Source organism: Schistocerca gregaria, chromosome 3, assembly GCF_023897955.1.
Source record: "Schistocerca gregaria isolate iqSchGreg1 chromosome 3, iqSchGreg1.2, whole genome shotgun sequence".
NCBI classification, from domain to species: domain Eukaryota; kingdom Metazoa; phylum Arthropoda; class Insecta; order Orthoptera; family Acrididae; genus Schistocerca; species Schistocerca gregaria.
In genome coordinates, this window is record NC_064922.1 from 568,205,000 (window position 1) to 568,224,734 (window position 19,735).

At 42.2% G+C, this 19,735-nt stretch overlaps 1 protein-coding gene across 1 annotated transcript in view; it reads right to left on the reverse strand.

The window, feature by feature from the left end:
- Positions 1 to 19,735, reverse strand: part of LOC126356216 (juvenile hormone esterase-like) — a 119,375-nt gene that overhangs the window by 92,658 nt on the left and 6,982 nt on the right. Inside the window, exons 2-4 of the mRNA XM_050007028.1 lie at positions 10,567 to 10,717; positions 6,977 to 7,111; positions 118 to 394 (exon numbers count right to left, since the gene is read on the reverse strand). Of these exons, the coding sequence (XP_049862985.1) occupies positions 118 to 394; positions 6,977 to 7,111; positions 10,567 to 10,629 (475 nt within the window). The 5' untranslated portion in view covers positions 10,630 to 10,717. The remainder of the gene's footprint in view (positions 1 to 117; positions 395 to 6,976; positions 7,112 to 10,566; positions 10,718 to 19,735) is intronic.

The following is a 19,735-nucleotide window of genomic DNA, read 5'->3' on the forward strand; positions in this document are numbered from 1 at the left end:
TAACTAACACCTTTACAGTGACTTGCCTCTCTTTATGGGAAAGAATGGGGCGTTATCTGAATAAAGGGGAAGTAAGACAGTAATGCTGCTGAGCGCAAGTAGAAGACAGAATCGTACCGAGCGCTCCCAGGCGGTAATTGACGGTGACCAGTATGACGCCGTAGGAGACGAGGAAGTCTGGCCCGTACTGCTGGTCCGAGCCGCCGCCGAAGATGAACCCGCCGCCAAAGACCCAGAAGAAGACGGGCAGCTGGGCGCCCTCCTGCGGCACCCCCGGCACGTACACGTTCAGGTAGAGGCAGTCCTCCGAGCCGGCCCCGTTCTGCTGCACGCAGTCGCTGCCGTAGCGCGTCGCGTCACGAACCCCGGACCAGCAGCGGGCCGGCCGCGGCGCCTGCCGAGAATTGAATCGATCACTATTGAACGGGCTTTATTCCAAACCGGTGAAAATGAGATCAAACTCTAGAGTTGCTCCAGTTACGTATTTGCTCATTTCTGTTTGCAATTGGCTTCATTGCCGCCGTCTTTTTGAACTGTGTGGCCGCATCATTTCATACCCCACTTTAGAAAGATCTTCATTCCTGCAATAAAGCTGCTGCTGTTTATTTCATTAACTACAGTTTGTCAAAATGCAGGAATTGTCTACCGCAAGCAACAGTGAGCTTTCAGGTCAAGAAAAAGCAAAATGAGCAGAAGAATAGTAATTAATATTTGTGTAATGTTATCAAAGATTCACGTGTAAAGGTTTGCAAATACACAACTTGTGAAGAAATTGTAAGCACCAAGTAACCCGGGAGCCTTGCAGAAACGTGTTACTAACCCGTCTGCCACTCATGCCACACCATCAACATGCATGACGGACTGGTACCGTTTTATACACATCAGAAAAAGTTTTGCATTATCCCGGTTCCCAGAATTCCTCAAGATAGACATTGACTGTGGATTTTATATCGCAGACACATTCCTTTTGACTGTTCAGAGATGTCACTAAACCCGCCCAAAGATATAAACAACCATGTATGAGCAGCCCCTATTAGACGGCGGGGCTCCGACAGCCATCAGCTCCAGTCATTCCACCAGGAAGCAGGTACACGGCTCGTGTTCTCTGTAGTTCAGCCATGGTTAGACGGTCAATATCGCAGTTCGATCACGTCCGCATTGTTACCTTGCGCCAGGAAGGGCTTTCAATAAGGGAAGTGTCCAGGCGTCTCGGAGTGAACCAAAGCGATGTTGTTCGGACATGGAGGAGATACAGAGAGACAGGAACTGTCGATGACATGCTTCCTCAGGCCACGCAAGGGCTGCTACTGCAGTGGATGACCGCTACCTACGGATTATGGCTCGCAGGAACCCTGACAGCAACGCCACCATGTTGAATAATGCTTTTCATCGAGCCACAGAAAGTCGTGTTACGTCTCAAACTGTGCGCAATAGGCTGCATGATGCGCAGCTTCACTCGAGACGTCCATGGCGAGGTCCAATTTTGCAAAGACGACACCATTCAGCGCGGTACAGATGGGCCCAACAACATGCCGAATGGACCGCTCAGGACTGGCATTACGTTCTCTTCAACGATGAGTGTCGCATATGCTTTCAGTCAGACAATCGTTGAAGACGCGTTTGATGGCTAACATGGTCAGGCTGAACGCCTTAGACACACTTTCCAGCGAGTGCAGCAAGGTGGAGGTTCCCTGCTGTTTTGGGGTAGCATTATGTGGGGCCGACGTACGCCGCAGGTGGTTTTAGAAGGCGCCGTAATGGTTGTACAAAATGTGAATGCCATCCTCCGACCGATAGTGCAACCATATCGGCAGAATATAGGCAAGGCATTCGTCTTCATGGACGATAATTCGCGCCCCCATCGTGCACATCTTCTGAATGACTTCCTGCAGGAAAACGTCATCGCTCGACTAGAGTGGCAGGATGTTCTCCAGACATGAATCCAACTGAGCATGCTTGGGACAGGTCTAAAAGGTCTGTTTATGGACGACATGACTCACCAACCATTCTGAGGGATCCACGCCGAATCGCCGCTGAGGAGTGGGGCAATCTTGACCAACAGTGGCTTGATGAACTTGTGAATAGTACACCACGACGAATATAGGCATGCATAACCTCAAGGGGACGTGCTAATGGGTATTAGAAGTACCAGTGTATACAGAATTCTGTCCACCACCTCTGAAGGTCTTGCTGTATGGTGATACAACATGGAATGTAAATCATGGGCAATAAAAAGGGGGGAATGATGTTTATTTTGACCTCTATTCCAGTTATCTGTATACGTTCCGGAACTCTGGGAACCGAGGTGATGCATAACGTTTTTTGATGTGTGTAGAATCACTTGGAAGTGAGAATCGCGCGTCGTGGTCTTTAGCGAGGAAAGCAGATTCTACCTGGACATTCGACGTAGACCTAGTGAACGCCGTTTCGTAGTGCGTTCTTCCAAGACACATTGACCGCGTTACAAGCTTTATGGTCTGGGTGACGGTAAAATATCAACATTAGTTCTGCCTTAGTGTTTCTGAAGGGACTAACCAGCGCACGGTACATGCTGCATATTGTTAGACCCGTTCTCTTGCCATCCATGCAACACGAAGGTGACGTGTTGTTCCAACAGTATAATACTCGCTCACACACTGCCTGTGACACTCAACGTTCTAGACGTGCAGCAGTTTCCCTGGCTAGCAATATCTCCGGTCTTGTCTGTAATCGATCACGTGTGAGATATAATGTGACGAGAAGTGACACGTATGATCCGTCAACCCACAACTCGTACATAACTATCTGAACAGTTGGAGTAGGCGTGGAGAAACATATCTCAGGACAGTATTTGCCACCTGTGCCATCAACTGGATGCCAGAGTCATCTCCTGCATAGCTACCGATGGAGGCTACACCACTTACTAATAATGTGTTTCAGCATGGGTCGATACCTGGTACCTCTGAACCTCTTGCACTACTTATCTATTAATGTAATCATTTCACGTAATCCATATGCAGTGTTGTAAGGACAAATCTGGAGAGACTTGTAAACCTCTAACGGAGTGTACTAATTTTTTTCTGGCTGTCTATTTTGCTAAATACTTCAGCCCATCCTCAGGTGGGAGCTTGTGGAAATGTGAAGAGCTGAAAGTAAATCTAAATTCAGGACTGCGGGAGCTACAGAGTATAGAGTAAGGGCTGCATCAAATCAGTCCTCGAACAGGAAACTACAACAGGAACATATGGAATGTGTACATTTTTACCGCACCCAGAGACAGTAACATACGCGTAAAATAGGATAAAGCGGCAGTTGAGGGACAGTTGAGTGAGTAAGGAAACAGCAGTGGCGTTTGTATAACTCGTTGGTGGCAGGATGTGCGAGAGGCAAAAGAGTCACAGTAAATCACTGCATTAATTAATTGCTGCTGTGGAAATGGTTGAAATTAACCCATACTGTTGGAGATCGAGTAGGAATATTTAAAAAGTAACTGCTACGGAGGATATTTGTGATATGCTATAATTTTTCAGAGAAATAATATTATGGTTTGCAAAGTCTTCCCTTACTGGTATCTTTAAATCGATTACACCTAGCACAGCTAAGCTCGGATCAGTCACGTGGATGTCTAAGGACGGAAGGGCGAGGGCAAAAATTTCCCTCACATTCTTTTCATTTTTTAACATTTTTTTGTTTATTTGTTACTTTTGTTTTGATTGTTTATTGAACTACGAATTTCCTTACTAGGTCGCAGCACACTTTCCATAGTTATTGGGAACATTATAACGTATACAAATACAATAAATAAAGAAATGAATATGAGAAATATTATTGTATTTTTATCATGAAAGTAACAGTTTCATATACATCAGACTTAATTAAGAAATCATAAAAGAAGGTACAATAGCAAACCACAAATAAGAAACCAGAAAATCAAAGAAATTACAGTTGAGTTTTTCCTTCCTAATGACATTCACTCTCAATTTCACAATCTTTGCATATAATTTTTTTTTTGCAGAATCAGTGGAACACCCATACTTGGAACACTTGCAACTAACTACAGACACTGTTGTCATCTTGCCTTTTTCCTATTTAGAGTTTCCACTCTTCAAATAGATGTGACATCTTCCTCTTGATTAAAATCCAACAGATTACACAGTTGCAGTAATGCTGGGCAGCGTTTACCGTAGAACACATTCCACTGCAGATATGATAGACTTTTGTAAACCGATGATATTCTTTGCTCTCTCGTCCACAGCTGGCCTAATGAGCTGTTGACCTAATTGTAGCAGATACCTCGGGGAAGATCAGTTTGGATTCTCTAGAAATATCGGAATACGTGAGGTAATACAGACCCTACGTCTTATCTTAGAAGCTACATTAAGGAAAGATAAACCTACGTTTCTAGTATTTGTAGCCTTAGAGAAAGCTGTTGGCAATGTTGACTGGAATACTCTCTTTCAAATTCTGAAGGTGGCAGGGGTAAAATACAGGGAGCGAAAGGCTATTTACAATTTGCACAGAAACCAGATGGCAGTTATAAGAGTCGAGGGGCATGAAAGGGAAGATTCAGTAGGATGTAGGTTGCAGTAAGTACTGGGAGATGAAGAAGCTTGCACAGGATAGAATAGCATGGAGAGCTCCATCAAACCAGTCTCAGGACTGAAGACCACAACAACAACAGCAACATCCATCTTAGATTATGCTTCTTCTTATTCCAGTTTGGGTTGTTTATCATGAAAATTGTTCCAGCATTGAGACAAGCAATATCTATCAAGGTGAAAAAGAGAAGTAATTGCCACCTTGTCGTCACTCGCTTTTACTGAATGATGTTGCGTCATTTCATCAATTCTGTTTATGCCCCCTTTGGTTTCATTTTAGTAGAGCTGGGTGTTTGTCTTTCTTTCTTTGTCTACTCATCCACCTTTTTATCATTCTGTTGTGTGGAAAGAAGTAGATCCTTAGTAGGCTTCAGTTTAGAGAGGTATGAAACCAAGGTATCTGCTGCGTTGCCTGTTTTCCGATCTGTGAATAAGAATATACTCGTAGCTCGGGACCTGTGTCTTCTTTAGCTGTTCTGATATGTGTTTTCTGTTTCCCTTCAACTTGTCATCATTGTAAATCTCCTCGGCTTGGTTATGGATGTATAATAACAATCTGTTGTTATATTTCTGCCACTTCTTTGCAGCGGATTCACTTGGCGTCTAACAACTGTCTTTGTACTCTGTTCCTCAGCAAGTCGTTCACCCATCCCTACATCGAACTTCATTTTTAGATCATACCGGGTGTGTGCATCTGATAACATCCTAATCAATATACCTTACTTCCCAGGCTTGTGTTTCATAGACCTTAAAGAGACATTTTCCTCGAATAGAGACAGCATTTTATCGATCATTAGATCTGTAATTATTATGTAGTATTTCATAAACATTTCGTCAATTTTGTCGAAATCTTCACGATCGGGGAAAACTTATCCTGCTTTCGTCTTTCGATTCTTGTTTCTTTATCACCAAATCTAATCAGGGACAGAAGTTCTCCACATCGAATACGACTCATTGTAGCTATGTAGATGGTTTTTCCCAGTACTTTAGCCCATAAGTCCTCAAGAGGCAGTTTAGTGTCATTATTTGTGCCCACGAGGATCAAAATACCAACGAAGGCGTACATTTCTTCTATGGTTGTAAGTTTTAAGTTCTTGTTACGAGCTTCTTGTAGTCCACGATAACCTTCATTATTTGGGGAGTTTTAAACTTTTGGAGCGATGCAGAAAAACTAGAGGTCAAGCCTTCATGAGTCAAACCTTCACGAAAGTTCATTATATTTTGTGCTGACCTGCGTACTTGCCTTGGAGGCGCAGTAATATATCCACTAACGCTTTTTGCTGTAACAATGATGCACGAAGAGCTGCATACTGTTGAACTCCGTGAACTGACTCGTTTTCAATTTCTGTGTCACTATCGTATGTCATAACTGTATCATCTTCGTCTGGATCACTTTCATCACCTTCACTTGCTTCATTTATTAAAGCTGACACCTCTTCATCTGTGAGAAGCCTCTGATACTGACGAGACATTTTATTAGAACTGCGAGTAATGTACAACTGCTCGAACACAAAGATTTATTTCAAACCAACAATGGCAACACAATACAGAGGTAGAACAGTCAAAAACTCTTTCTGCGAGTGATGTACAACTGCTCGAACAACGAAGATTTATTTCAAACCAACAATGGCAACACAATACAGAGGTAGAACAGTCAAAAACCGCATTCCTTTCTGCCATATTGAGAAATATTTTAATGACAAAAGTTGTCTCACCGATGTCTAAGGGGTGGGGGGTCAAAAACTGCCCACACTTAGATTAAATGTAATATGCAGATTTTTAAAAAAATCACAAAAATTATAAAACCATGACAGCTCTACATATTTTTCTACAACTACCTAAATTCTTGCCTCTTCACTCCAATAAATAGATACATTACACAAATAAAACAAATACTGCGGCCAATTTTTGCTCCCCTTAGTGGTGCTAGGGTTAAGGAAGAATTCGGGATAATTTCCACGAAACAAGCTTGTCGTGTCCAAGCATGTGCTCCTTCCCTAGTGATCTCGTTGTCGACAGGACGTTTCTCAACAGTCTTCCTTTTCCACTCTGCGTCTTAACGCCTTTGCTTGAGATTTTCCTATTGAAACGTTTTATCAATGTTCAACAGTCGATGCGTGAAGTTATACAGGAAATTTTTTTTGTAAGAGAATGAAAATAAGCTCGAATAGAACGAAGATTCGTAATGAAACCGATCAGCCTGATATTCGCCTCTAGATATAGAGAACTTACAGGTATCCTGATGCACTACGACCGTACGAGGATTTGTACACCATTCCTTCCGAAAGCAGGTCAGATATCGTATCCACTCAAACATTTAGCCCAATTTTAAAGAAGAATTGGCTGGAAATTTGAATGACATATAGATGGCTTTCTTTTGAGTGTTTTGCAGTGCTCACCTGGAAACGCAGTTCCCCAACGGGTGGTTCTGCGAACGGGATACCACGAAAGGCCGTGTAGGACGTGTTGTAGACACCAGTCGCCGTTGTTCCCCGTAGAGTGCCCTGCTGCACCGTCACCAGCACGTCCTCTGCCTGAAATGTACAAGGAATGTCGCGTTACACGTTTGGAAAACTTCACGGTATGAGCCTGAAATCACTACACAAAAAAGATGATTACACTCAAAGCGTCGTATAAGTCGAGATCAACAGAAACGGAGTACACCCTCAGGAATTGAAAAGTATATGGAAGAAAAACGCCAGTTGCCATATTACAGAGACAGTGCACGTTTCAGATGTAGTGTTATGGGGAAACCAACATGAATCTAAATGGGGATGCCAGTACGGAGTTTGAGCCATGTTTATTACACGAGAAATACGTATAATTAGATAGAATATTTATATGGTAAGAAAAGTCACCTATCACGAATACTCTAATGTAGTGAATGGTAAGAATTAATCTGATCAAAGTAGAACACTTTCGATGAAGGTACTGAAAATGTATGCTTCACACTGTACCACCACGAACATCTAAATCATATGAAACAGATGCTAAAGTGAGATTTCTCAGAAGTTCAAGGAAAAAAAAGAGCACGTCTGTGGCGTAAAATGCAAAACATTTCCATCCTATTAATGGGAGGCAGCTACAGTAACAACCTCCCATTTTTGCGTTTTATGCCAGAGAAATGCTCTTTATTCTCTGAAACTTCTGAAAAACCTCACCTTAACTACTCTTTCATACGCTTTGGATGTTAGTGGCAGTACAATGTGAAGCACATATTTTGACTGTTGGTACCGCTGCCTACGAACGTTGGCTCGACGCAGTACTTGTGTTGTATTGTTCAAGGAATATGTATATTAGACTGCAGTGGTGGAACAATGTTAATTTTCGAAGCGGAGGGATAACATCAAGCTCATTCCGTCCCAAACCTTTTAACAACGTGCTTGTTTGTAGAATTATCGTATAGTTTATGGAAACATAGAACAAAGGGCATTCAAGTATTTGAAGAAGACGTAGGGTTAAGATACCTGTTCACCTCACTTACATGATAATCGAATGAAATATAAAATTGAAATATAAAATATAACGAGTACTGAGAAAAAAGTTGTACAGTCAAATTTGCAAGACATTAAACAGAAAAAATGGGTAGACTCGCACAACGTCCAAAACGAATATGGTAATCGGAGAAAATAACATTTAGCAAGTTCTTTAGATATATTCTGCTTCCTGGAAGTTTATTGTAATTTGTACGCTACATAAATTAGTTACAGTATGCACCACAAATGCATCTCCTTACAAAATAATTTTCGGTAAGATGTAGAGGGCTTGGCGTGAAGGAAAAAATGTCTCATCGCACGTTGATACTCACTAAGGAGGCCGAAGTAAAGGGCCGAATCAGCTGCTTAAAAAATTCCGAACAATATGTGCCCATTCAGTTTATATCTTTGCGTTTGTAGATATTAAGAACAACGTAATTTGTACTGTATATCAAGAAAACTTCATCGAGTCTAAGTTTTTTAATGGATATCATCCACATGAATACCATCATCATTAGCAAACATAATTCTCATGGGTTGTAATATAAAATGGAATACAAATAAACTCAGTAACTCAAGGTAGTGTTGCCATAGTTGAAGTACCTTGCGAAATGTGATGGAGAAGGGTAAAAGGCATGTGAATCAGTTAGTACCTGTGTGAAAAAACACAGAAAATAAGAACATAAGGTATTGTAGCATTGACAATTTACGTAAACAGAACAATAAAGACAAGATCCTCTCTACTTGAAATGTGTACTGTAAGTGATGTCTTCGTGTGTGTTGATCTTCTTGTCTTCCTGTGCAAGCGTGTTTTTATGGTCTTACAGTATCGTAGACGTGACTGAAAGTCGTGGAACAGTCGTGCGACCATTCTAATCACAAAAATATAAAAGGCTTTAAAATATTTAGCTGGTAGCAAAACAATAGTGACAGAAAGTTTTTGAACCATTTTTTTTATTCACTACTCGTTTCAGGCTCTCCTCATCTTCAGATTACACTTTTATACAAAGTGAACATACAACTTTGGCAAAGTTGTCCTGTAACGTCAAAAGCGACATAACTTTTACAGTTCAACATAGCAAAATGAGATTTCAGTTAAACGTGTGTCCTACTAACAGCCAACTATTAGCAGCACACAGATTTCAAGTAAACATGTGTGCTGCTAACAGCCAGCTATCATCCAAAGATGGGCAGAGACCGAAACGCGTAATGAATTATGAAAGGATCCAGAAACATCATGTGACAGTTATTTCGCGACCAACCAGCTATATTAATGCCATTCTTATTTTTTTGATCACAGTATTGTGCATTACATTAAAGCAAACAATGTGTAGATTTCACCTTCCCGTTACAGCAAGTATTGGGAACGATGGTTTTCGAATATGGGAATTTCTGCGGAATGCAGGAGTCACCGGGTCTTATATTCTAAAAAGACGACTACACCGGAAGAGAAGCAGAACACCACGCACCAAGCCGTCAATGGTAATGTAAACTCCTACAACACTTGGAAGTGGGAATGAATTATTGGAATGCTACGTACTACGCGTGAGAAAATGTGAGTGGTGGAGTACTTTATTGTTTAACTCATTGGCGCATTACATACCCTAATAACGAGTCGACCGATATTTGCCGGAAGGTCTTCGCAACTCGAGTAGCGCATGCGCACAGGACACTTTCGTATTACTCTGCCTCTCTGACAGTGCACCAGGACATCGTGGCGGGACCACAGCCCAAAATTTATTGGCGGTAAGTTTTCGACATTTCGGCACAACGGCCTCAGGAAATATGTGCCTTTATATCTCATTATAAAACTTAGTGCTGTTGACAGAACTTAAAACATGTTGAGTACCGTTCACGGAAATTTTATAGCAATCTGCACCGGAAGAGAAACTTTTAATATATTTTCGTTTACTTCATAGAAAATACTCTTACGAACTGAACCAGACTGAGAGTTACAGCTTGTCAGTTCTCAGATTTAATCTTTCACTCGGTAACGGTATTCGATAATGAATCTTCACGATTTTTCGCGCTAGCCGCTGTGGCCGAGCGGTTCTACGCGCTTCATTCCGGAACCGCACGACCGCTACGGTCGCAGGTTCGAATCCTGCCTCGGGTTCGATTCCCGGTGGGGTCAGGGATTTTCTCTGCCTCGTGATGACTGGGTGTTGTGTGAGGCCCTTAGGTTAGTTAGGTTTAAGTAGTTTTAAGTTCTACGGGACTGATGACCATATATATTAAGTCCCATTGTGGTCAGAGCCATTTGAACCATTTGAACCTGCCTCGGGCATGGATGTGTATGATGTCCTTAGGTTAGTTAGATTTAAGTAGTTCGAAGTCTAGGGGACTGATGACTTTAGATGTTTAGCCCCATAGTGCTTAGAGCTATTTGAGCCGTTTTCGACTTTTCGCTACTTCGGTAATAAGTTCGTTTTACAGGCTAGGTTTACTGCAAGACCCGACGGAATATTCAGTTGTTCTCTATCAATGCTGCCACTACTAATGCAACAACTTACCTTGCATTGTGTCATAAATCCAACGACGGCAAGCACGCCGGCGACTGACAGTTTCAGCTGCATAGCTAACGCGTTGTTACCGCCACCAGCTTGCGTTCTTCGTTACAGTGCTTTGCTTTCAACGTCGCTGTCTCGGCAACTACACGAAGGCCTGCAAATGACAATGGTTGTACTAATTCAAGTTCTTTGTGCAATGCGACAGTTTAAATGCGGCCACGATGTTTTCCAGCCCACAGCTGGCCGTTATCTGAGGAGGAAGCTGTTCTTATCTCCGTTACCGGTGTACGTTTAGCAACGTTTGATGTTCATTTCTAAACCTTATTTCCTGAGAACTGCTCTTTCCTAGAAGATTGCACCGTAGCTTACTTCCCACATATCTCACGTGCAAATTTTCTTGTTAATTGCTGAGCAGCTTATTAGCGGAGTGCTCAGAAAAAGCCCAAGGAAACATGTTTGTATATTACATAAAATGAATCTGTCGCTGTTCTTCTGCGTCTGCGTTGTTTTGAAACTTCATGGCAGACTGAAAGTGTGTTACGAACCAGCTCTCGCCAGGTGAGACCTTACCTTTCTCGTGGTATAAATTTATCGTGTACTGTACTATACGGTTATGATTGATGACCATCCCACAATTTCATTTCTGCCAAAACCTCTATCACTCACATTTCAAAACTCACTGAAGCTCTCTTACATATCTTGCTGGACTCCCACGTCTAAAAAAGTGGTTTGGCCTCAGTCGTGTCCGGTGGTGTTAAATGTTCCACGGACATTTATTCTGGAAGTAACGTCTAACCTCTGAGCAATACATTTCAACGCTACATTAATACGCTGTTTCCCAAAAGTGCAATTTTAACAATATTTGCAGAAAAGCTTCTATAGAGTTAATAAAGCAGGAGAGAGATAATGTCACAGATGAAATTGTGTGAGAGTATTTTTCCTCATCGAATGAAGTTCTGCTGTGCTGCTAATGCGACAATTGGCTGGTGAAAACCTGTACAGCCTTCCGTTTTATAACCTTTATAGTACCTAAAATACTCTTTTAAAACTAGAATTCAATAGAATTCAGAACAAAAACTAAAAAGAAAATTTTAAGTTCTTGTTTGTTCTTTTCATTGCATTCAGCATCATTGCCCTTCGTTCATGTTAACTGTATTCTTTCCCACTTTTGTTTCTTATAGACTAAATTAGACCTATCGAAGATGATACATAATGCCTTTCTCTTCGGTATTATGTATACTAAGTTTCCAGTTCTTGCTCTATGCACTAAACACGTTTAAAATCTCACCCAAAACTATCTCAAAATTAAATATCTAAGTAGTCTTAATATCTAGCCCGAAACCATTTCAAAATTATCTCCACTATCTTTAATATAGTATAGTATCACCCTAGTGTAATTTTCACATTCCCCTGTAATCATGATTTCTACGTTAAAAAAGTCATGAACATCTGAAGTATGTGAATTAGATTTTGGATTACCCCAAGAAACGAGTTCCCTGCAGTAATTCTTTCATAACGTATGCTATTCTAGAATGTAGATTGCAAGTTAATTATTCCGTTTCGTTCCCTGAGTGCAATTGGCTGAGGAATTACAGATCTTCATAGTGCTGTTGAGTCAGTTGTCACTCCTAGCGAGAAGTTTCTTTGGCAGAATATGAGTTGCGAGTGTGGCAAACCAATGGAATGACATTAAGAGTGGTATAGTAAAACAGTCATACGTCTGAGAAATCTCTTGGAAATGAAATAATCCGGAAATGCTGAAAACCTAAATGATCCGTTGTGTGATCGACAGGTCATGCCACGGTCTCTATTAGAACATCTTTGCTTAGGAGGGCGTGATTCGCGAGGAGGTCGGAGGCGCGAGGGCAGTGACAGTGAGACCGGGAAGGTGAAACAGTTTGCTCAGGGTGAGGCGGCAAAGTTTAGTGGCGAGGCGAGGTGTGAACCGGCAGTTGATTTCTGGTACAAGTTCAGCTGTTGACAGTCACCAGTGCTGAGCGTAGCAGCGATACCAAGGAGAGACACTCAGACGGGTTCCTCAATTGCGAACCATTTTTACCATGTTGGGGCCGGCTGCTAACCTTTGGACGTGTGGGGCGCGTACCGAGGAGAGGGGCTTGGTGTGAGCTTCGGCGACCGACCGGAACTGGAGGCTGGAGGCGAACCACAGCTGTGTTGAAATTATGTGTCAGCTCCTCGCTTTCCTTGCTGGATCTTTGTACGGATATGTGTGGTGAGCTTTCGATCTGGTTTATCAAACGCGAGTGAGACGAACATCGGCATTAGCTGTAATTGCCATTTCCTGTACCATTACTGGGACGGATTGGTTCGGTAGTTTTTTGATTGTTCGTTCGATGTTCACCCCTAGTTCCATACCTGGTTATTGATCCCATTCTTATGTCTTTAGGCAAAATAAAGTTGTGTGCGCGCTCCTGTAAACCTACTGAATTTGTTTCTTTATTTAATGCTCCAGTCTGAGTGTTATACCACTGTAAGGCGTCGGATATATGGCTGCAGCAGTTAAATATTAAATCGGTTCATTTCATGCGTCACAATACTGCATGTACTATTACTGGAACACACAGTTCTATCTGTTGGGTGTACTATTAGGTTTGACTTTTTTTGTTTTAGTGTGTTTGCGGTGTGGGGCCCCTTAATTATTAAGTATCTTTCAGTGAGCGCTTTATTTGGTTTCTGTTACTACTATCTTATAAGTGGATGTAATGGTATTTAAAAGGTTATGTTCTGTCTGTTATTAGTCAGGGGCTGGTTCGCCAACCGAATACCTTAGCTTGGGGTGCAGCTTGGCGCTATTACTGGGTTTACCCCTCACCATATCGTGCGAGTTTGGTACAATTCGTGGTTCGCGGTCGAACTTCATGGTCGGTAAGTGTATTAGGACCTGTTTGCAGATTTTTGCAGCCTTATAAGTTTCATTGATTTGACTCCGTTAACTTACTGAAAAGGTATTTACTTGTTTTTCTTGCTGCTGTAATTTCCACTGTCGCGCGGCGACATTTGGTCTATATTACAGGCCTGGCCTAATTTCTATACTAAGTTCTGTATTTCTCTGTTAATTAGGCTACCATTTGCGTTTCCTTTGGTGGGACTTGAATGAAATCTACCTGACTGATGCAGCAGGTGCAGCTTCCGAAAGCGGATCCGAGGCGGCGACCGACCAAACGCGCAGCCGGGTGCAGGTGGTCCTCGTCTTTCAGAGCTCACTACGCCTTGCAAAGACAGGGTTGCGTAACACGTCGATGTATTTATTTGACGCTTAATCATTGCGCTCCTACTGCAGCTCTCATTTTATTTTTTTTATTTTTGTTTTTAGCTCTTGTATATTCTTGAAGTGTTAACCGACTAATTTCCCAACTGATTAATTACTAGAATAATTTAGTTAAATGTGTTTATGCATGTGCGGTACGGCCAACTGAATGGTTATTAATCTTACTCCTTGCAGGCAGAGTTGGTTATTGTACTGGTCACACACTAGAAGATTTAAGATATGTCAATTTCATAAAGGCTCTCACTGACTATTTGTACCGTACAGCACGCAATACTTAAGAACACTTTTGTCTGATTATCTTTGTTGCATGCCTTGCGCTGCTCCACTATCCGGCGGTACAGTAATTTTCTTACATGATTTTCGGAATATACTTCCATTTTGTACTGTAAATGTTAAAGTTTCTTTCGAAAAAGAATTTTAGCTCATTTATTGTTAAGTTACAGTTTCTATTATTGTATTTAATCTGTTTGCTATTACTCAAGCTGGTACAGTATTATGGTTGTAAATGATTCTGATTCTTAGTAGTCAATGCAACTGTAGGTGTTTTTCCTATAGATGTTTAAGAAACCTAATTTAATGTGTTCTGTTGAGATAAAGTTCAGAGCAGGAAAGACGTTCGATCTGCCTGTCGCCCTGTCGTTTCTACGAGAGATAGGTTGAGTCGGGTATTGCGAACCACTAAAAAAAAGACAGAAACAACTTCCGTGTAATAGATACGAAACTGGATCACGATAACATTGATGTTGCACACAAATTAATACATAATAGCATTAGAGAGCATATAACAAGGAGCTTAATGTTTAGACTTGAAGAAGGTGTATCGGTAAGGAGGCTCCACAGACAATAATCCAAAGGACTGAGGTTGGAGCTATTTCTAGAGCAAATAATGTCTCCATCATTTTGTTTAACCTTTAGTGCTGTTTGTTGTCGAGATGCTAAAATAGATTTCGTAGCACGGCAAGTGAAGGTTGAAGATACACCGGAGCTGCAAGTGAAGGTTGAAGATAGACCGGAGCTGCAAGTGAAGATTGGAGATACACCTGAGCTCCCAGAAGAAGCAGGCACCAGCACAAGTCGCCATACAGTGTGTACAGTCTGAGGCAACCCGTACAACGACACGGGCAGTTTATGTATCCATATCATAGTCAACTTTCGCTAGGCAATAACCGACGTCGGAAGAACTTTTGTCAACGGTTTGTCTCACGAGCTACTAATCCAAGGTAATGCTTAGGGTAATATTTGGCAGGGAATGAAATTCATCTGGTCACACGAGGCTAGAAATCAGGAGCTTATGTGTATGTTGGTACTGTAGTGGACGATATTCGCCCACATCCCCTCACGAGAGCTCACTAAAAGGAATTGTCTCAAAGCACTCATCTAGATGTACCACGGGATGAACCCGTGAAACTGAAGAAAAAGCAAGGTACTTAGACATTATATGACTCAGACAAACACTGTGGGAAGGAAAGCAGAACATACACAACGACAATGTTATTGCATTGATAAATGATATAATTTATCGCTGTAGAGTATATGATAAAAAATTAAGACCAAATGAAACACACATGTCAATAAAAGGTGCCCAAACATTCGAATCACCTACAGTGTACCCCTCCCGCTCCCCCCTCCCTCTGACGGCAACTCACACGTATCTTCTCGCATTCAAACGATCATAGAGCTGTCGAATATCATCCTACGATGGTGTGTCCCAAGCGTCCTTCGTCCTACATCTCTTTTTTTTTATTTTTGCGATTCTCAAAATTCTTTCACGCTCTGAGGAACGAATAAGTTCCCCGTTCACCTTGTCCCGTACGTGTTCGACTGGCGAGAGAACTGGTCATCTAGCAGGACAGAGCAGTTGTTGTACATCATTAAGAGGACATTGCACCACAACAGTCGTATGTGAAGGAGTGTGGTCCTGCTAAAACAGCACATCACCTTCCTGTCGAAGAAATAGCAGTAGCACGGAGTTAACAATCTGTGCAACGTAGCACGCACTGGTTACTTTATCCAGCATAAACACCAGATATGACAGCAAGTCGTAACTGATAATAACCCACTTCATGAAGTCTGGGGTGGGATCCGTTTCTTGTTGGAAAACGCACTTCGGAATAGGCCTCTCCACAGGCGTGCGCCGTACGCGAGTACATCCATGACTCGCATACAGACAGAAACTACTCTCATCACTGAGGAGAACAAAATGCCTTCCACTCCCCAGTCGACTTTCTGACACGAGAGAAAATGAGGTAATAGCGCGGCCTGAGGACATGTGATCTTAATGCCGATGCAAGCAGACGGTTCCCAGTGGTTCTCGGTGATATATCAGGTGCAACATGTGCCCCGCATGTTCCATGCGGATGTCCAGAACCTGATGCACAGGGCGCGGGAAGGTTTCACAGATCACCGCATACAGCAGTGATACGGCATCGATACAATGTGCCCAACATGAGCAGTAGTTCGTCGATACGTCTATCCAGCATCACGCAAGCTTACAAGGCTTAAGTTGTTCAAAAGAAGTGCGAACTCTTCGACGGAGCAAGGTTGTAACCTAGAGTGAATGTTGCAACATTATTCACCTTCAAACTAAGTACATCTAATGTTTAAAAATTACACCACACCGCGAATATGTGGTCATCCTGAGTGCTCTCTGATTGCCGTTAACGGTGACAGATGAATCACTATTACCACAACCCTCAGCATGCACGTGCCCTGGTACGTTGAACAAGGTCTTTGTGCGTGCTACATTTTTGTATTTCAGTCATTTGAGAGGCAGTGTATGATATTTGCGATAGCAGATGGACTGGCAGAGGACGACGCGTCGCGTGGTACCCCTCACCCCACCACCCACCCCCTTCTATCCCCGACCCCGGCCATTTAGTTTATTGTCTAAAGTGCCACCTAAGTTACTTGATATATGGAGAAATCAACATGTCGTGGAATTTCGCTAAACACGGAAACAAGAAATGTTTGCGAAAGACCGTTATCATATAGCTGTATACGCATATGAAGCAAGAAAGCGATACTTCGAATTTTTTAAAACAATTCCTGCCTCGATGAACATCTAGCCTTTTTTGTTGTTTTAGCTTGCTTTTGTAAAAATAATTCTATTATATCTTGTTTTTAATATTGTTTTTTTTAATAGAAATTGTTATCTCGTCGTATTACAGAAGGTTAAAAATGGCTCTAAGCACTATGGGACTCAACATCTGAGGTCATCAGTCCCCTAGAACTTAGAACTACTTAAACCTAACTAATCTAAGGACAGCACACACATCCATGCCCGAGGCAGGATTCAAACCTGCGACCGTCGCAGTCGTGTGGTTCCAAACTGAAGCTCCTAGAACCGCTCGGCCACACTGGCCGTCTATTACAGAAGGAATCGAATTTTTTTTCCATTTCTAAATTTGGTAGATGGAACTGAAGTTAAACTAATACTTTTGAAAATTATGTGATCATGGCAGCTTGTGTAAAAAATTAGCGATTTTCGACGGTATAAACGTGCTGAGAATCACAATAAAAGTTATAGTACAACGGACTCTTGGAAGCCTATGATCGAACGGAAACAGTTGTTAAACAGTTCAACCAACTATGTTGCATAAACGTTTAAGTCTATATCGGCCATTCTGTTGCTACCTTGTTGAAACCGAGAAGTGTCGTCTGCTGGAAAGTTGACCATTTTAAAGTGGATGAAAAGTTATCTTGTCTTTTTTTCATAGTTGAAATTAGCGAGTTCGCATGTTTAATTTCTAACTAATGCACTGGGAACAGAGATGGATGATAGATGATCTATAGTATTGTGTCACCGTCCTTCTAGTTCACCATAACTGCTCTCCACGAATAACACTTTTGTAAGTCACCGAAGGTTAGGCCTTGCATATATAGAAAATATACAACAGTTCTCATAAAATTGACGTGTTGTTGGTGTTCTTGTGAGAACTGACGACGATGGCCAAGTATATGGCAACCATGTTTGTTTCGCCTTACTGATCGATGTGAAGAATCTCGAGAGAACTAGGGATTGCCACCAGGATCCGGGGGTTTTAATGGGTACTTTTCTGAAGCTTGATAAGAACATTTACAACCTACGAAAAAACTCGTACAGACTCCAAGCACACCAAAAAATATTAACCCCAAGGAAACATCACGTTAATAGCATGTAATATCGCCTCGAGAACTGATAAAGGCCTCCATTCGGTGAGGAAGTGAGTCCATGTGTTTCTGCACGTATTCTGTACTATATGCTGTACCCAGATGAAGCTTTTTATAGACTGTTCGCACCTGTAAAGGTACCAAATAGAGGGTCACTGATTGCTGTTTCATACACAGTTCCATACACTCCCAGACATTTGCAGTGATCAAGATCGGCTGGTGCAGCTATCCAGTCTCAGTATGATAAGGTGCCTGAGTTTTGGTCAAGAGATGGACGTACGGTGCAGCCCTATGAACACGGCTGTTACCGCTTTGGAAGTCAGGACGACTGGACTGTCGACAGCACACTCACCACGAAGGTGTAGGAAAGACAGCAACAGTTTTTAACCGAGAATGTTGAAATAAACATCATAAGTTATTTTCACGATAAACTGAATCGAGTGTACCTAGGAGGTACGGAAAACACACCCCTCCCAAATACAAAAGATAACTACGAACCATATCCTCCACACAGTGTGGTTTACAAGCCTCACCGGACTGTCAGTGCATCCGTAATCCTTGTATCATTAAAAGGCGGAACTGGACAGGTCGGATCACATAGTATGCCTCCAGTCAACTACTGACCAGTTTCTTTGCTGCTTGGCCGACTTAATATGTGAGTTTCATGTGCCGCTATCACCAGTGGTCTTTCGCTAGGTACCGGCCTCCTTATCAGTTCCTCTGCAATGTTCGCCCCTAGGAACTGGTTGAGATGGACCTCCATTTTCTAGCAATTCCTGTGGGGCCTGCAAAAAATTGTCTTTAACATGGAGTGGCCCGTTGTTGGTTTAAATCTTTTTACGACTGCTGCTCTTAGGCCGTGTTATGGCAACGATTATCATACCATTCCTGACAGACACGTAAGACAGTTCCTGTTGGTACATCAACAACTCGGGCAGCTTCATTCGAGGAGTGATCATGGACACGTAGCAACATGATAGATCCTTACCGCCAGTAGTGTCTTCATGTGGACCCATTTTACTGCAATGATTCCGTACAACCAACTGACACACACACACACACACACACACACATACGAAACTTCACTACCATGACTTACGTCAGACGTAGAGAGTCACATGAACGCGTGGTGCCGTCGAACAAAAGGACACAATATAATTTATTCTGAACTGCATGTTAAGCACAGAGTGCGAAGCCCACAGTACTCCAATCGCGCTTGGCTTCCTTGTACCGAAGAAGATGAATATTATAGTTCAGTAGAATCGCATAGAACTATTGTGTTGGTGCTGAAGTCCGTAGTTTCATGCACACAGCAGATACATGTAACAGACTTCAGTCGTCAATGATAGATCCTTCCTCAATATTTACAACAGTTTGCCAACACTGGGGCAACTCTTTGATCATGTGATCCTGTGCCTTTAGAAATCACATGGTTGTCAGGCGACGAGCTCGTCAAGCCATGTTCGACGTCCATTTTTATCCGGAAATGGCTCCTTGAATGTTGTTTGATAGCGGAAAAGATGAAAATTTGAGGACGCAATATCAGCTGAGTGCGGAATGATTTCCCAACCCAACTCCTGTATAGTGCTTTCGGCAGTCTAGTAGAAGCGAGGGGGAGCTATCGTGGAGTAGCATCACTTCATCAGTGTTCCTGGTAAGTGTTCTTGGACTGCGTCTGCAACACGACTCATTTGTTGCCTATAAATTTCAGACTTAGTGGTTACACCACGGGGA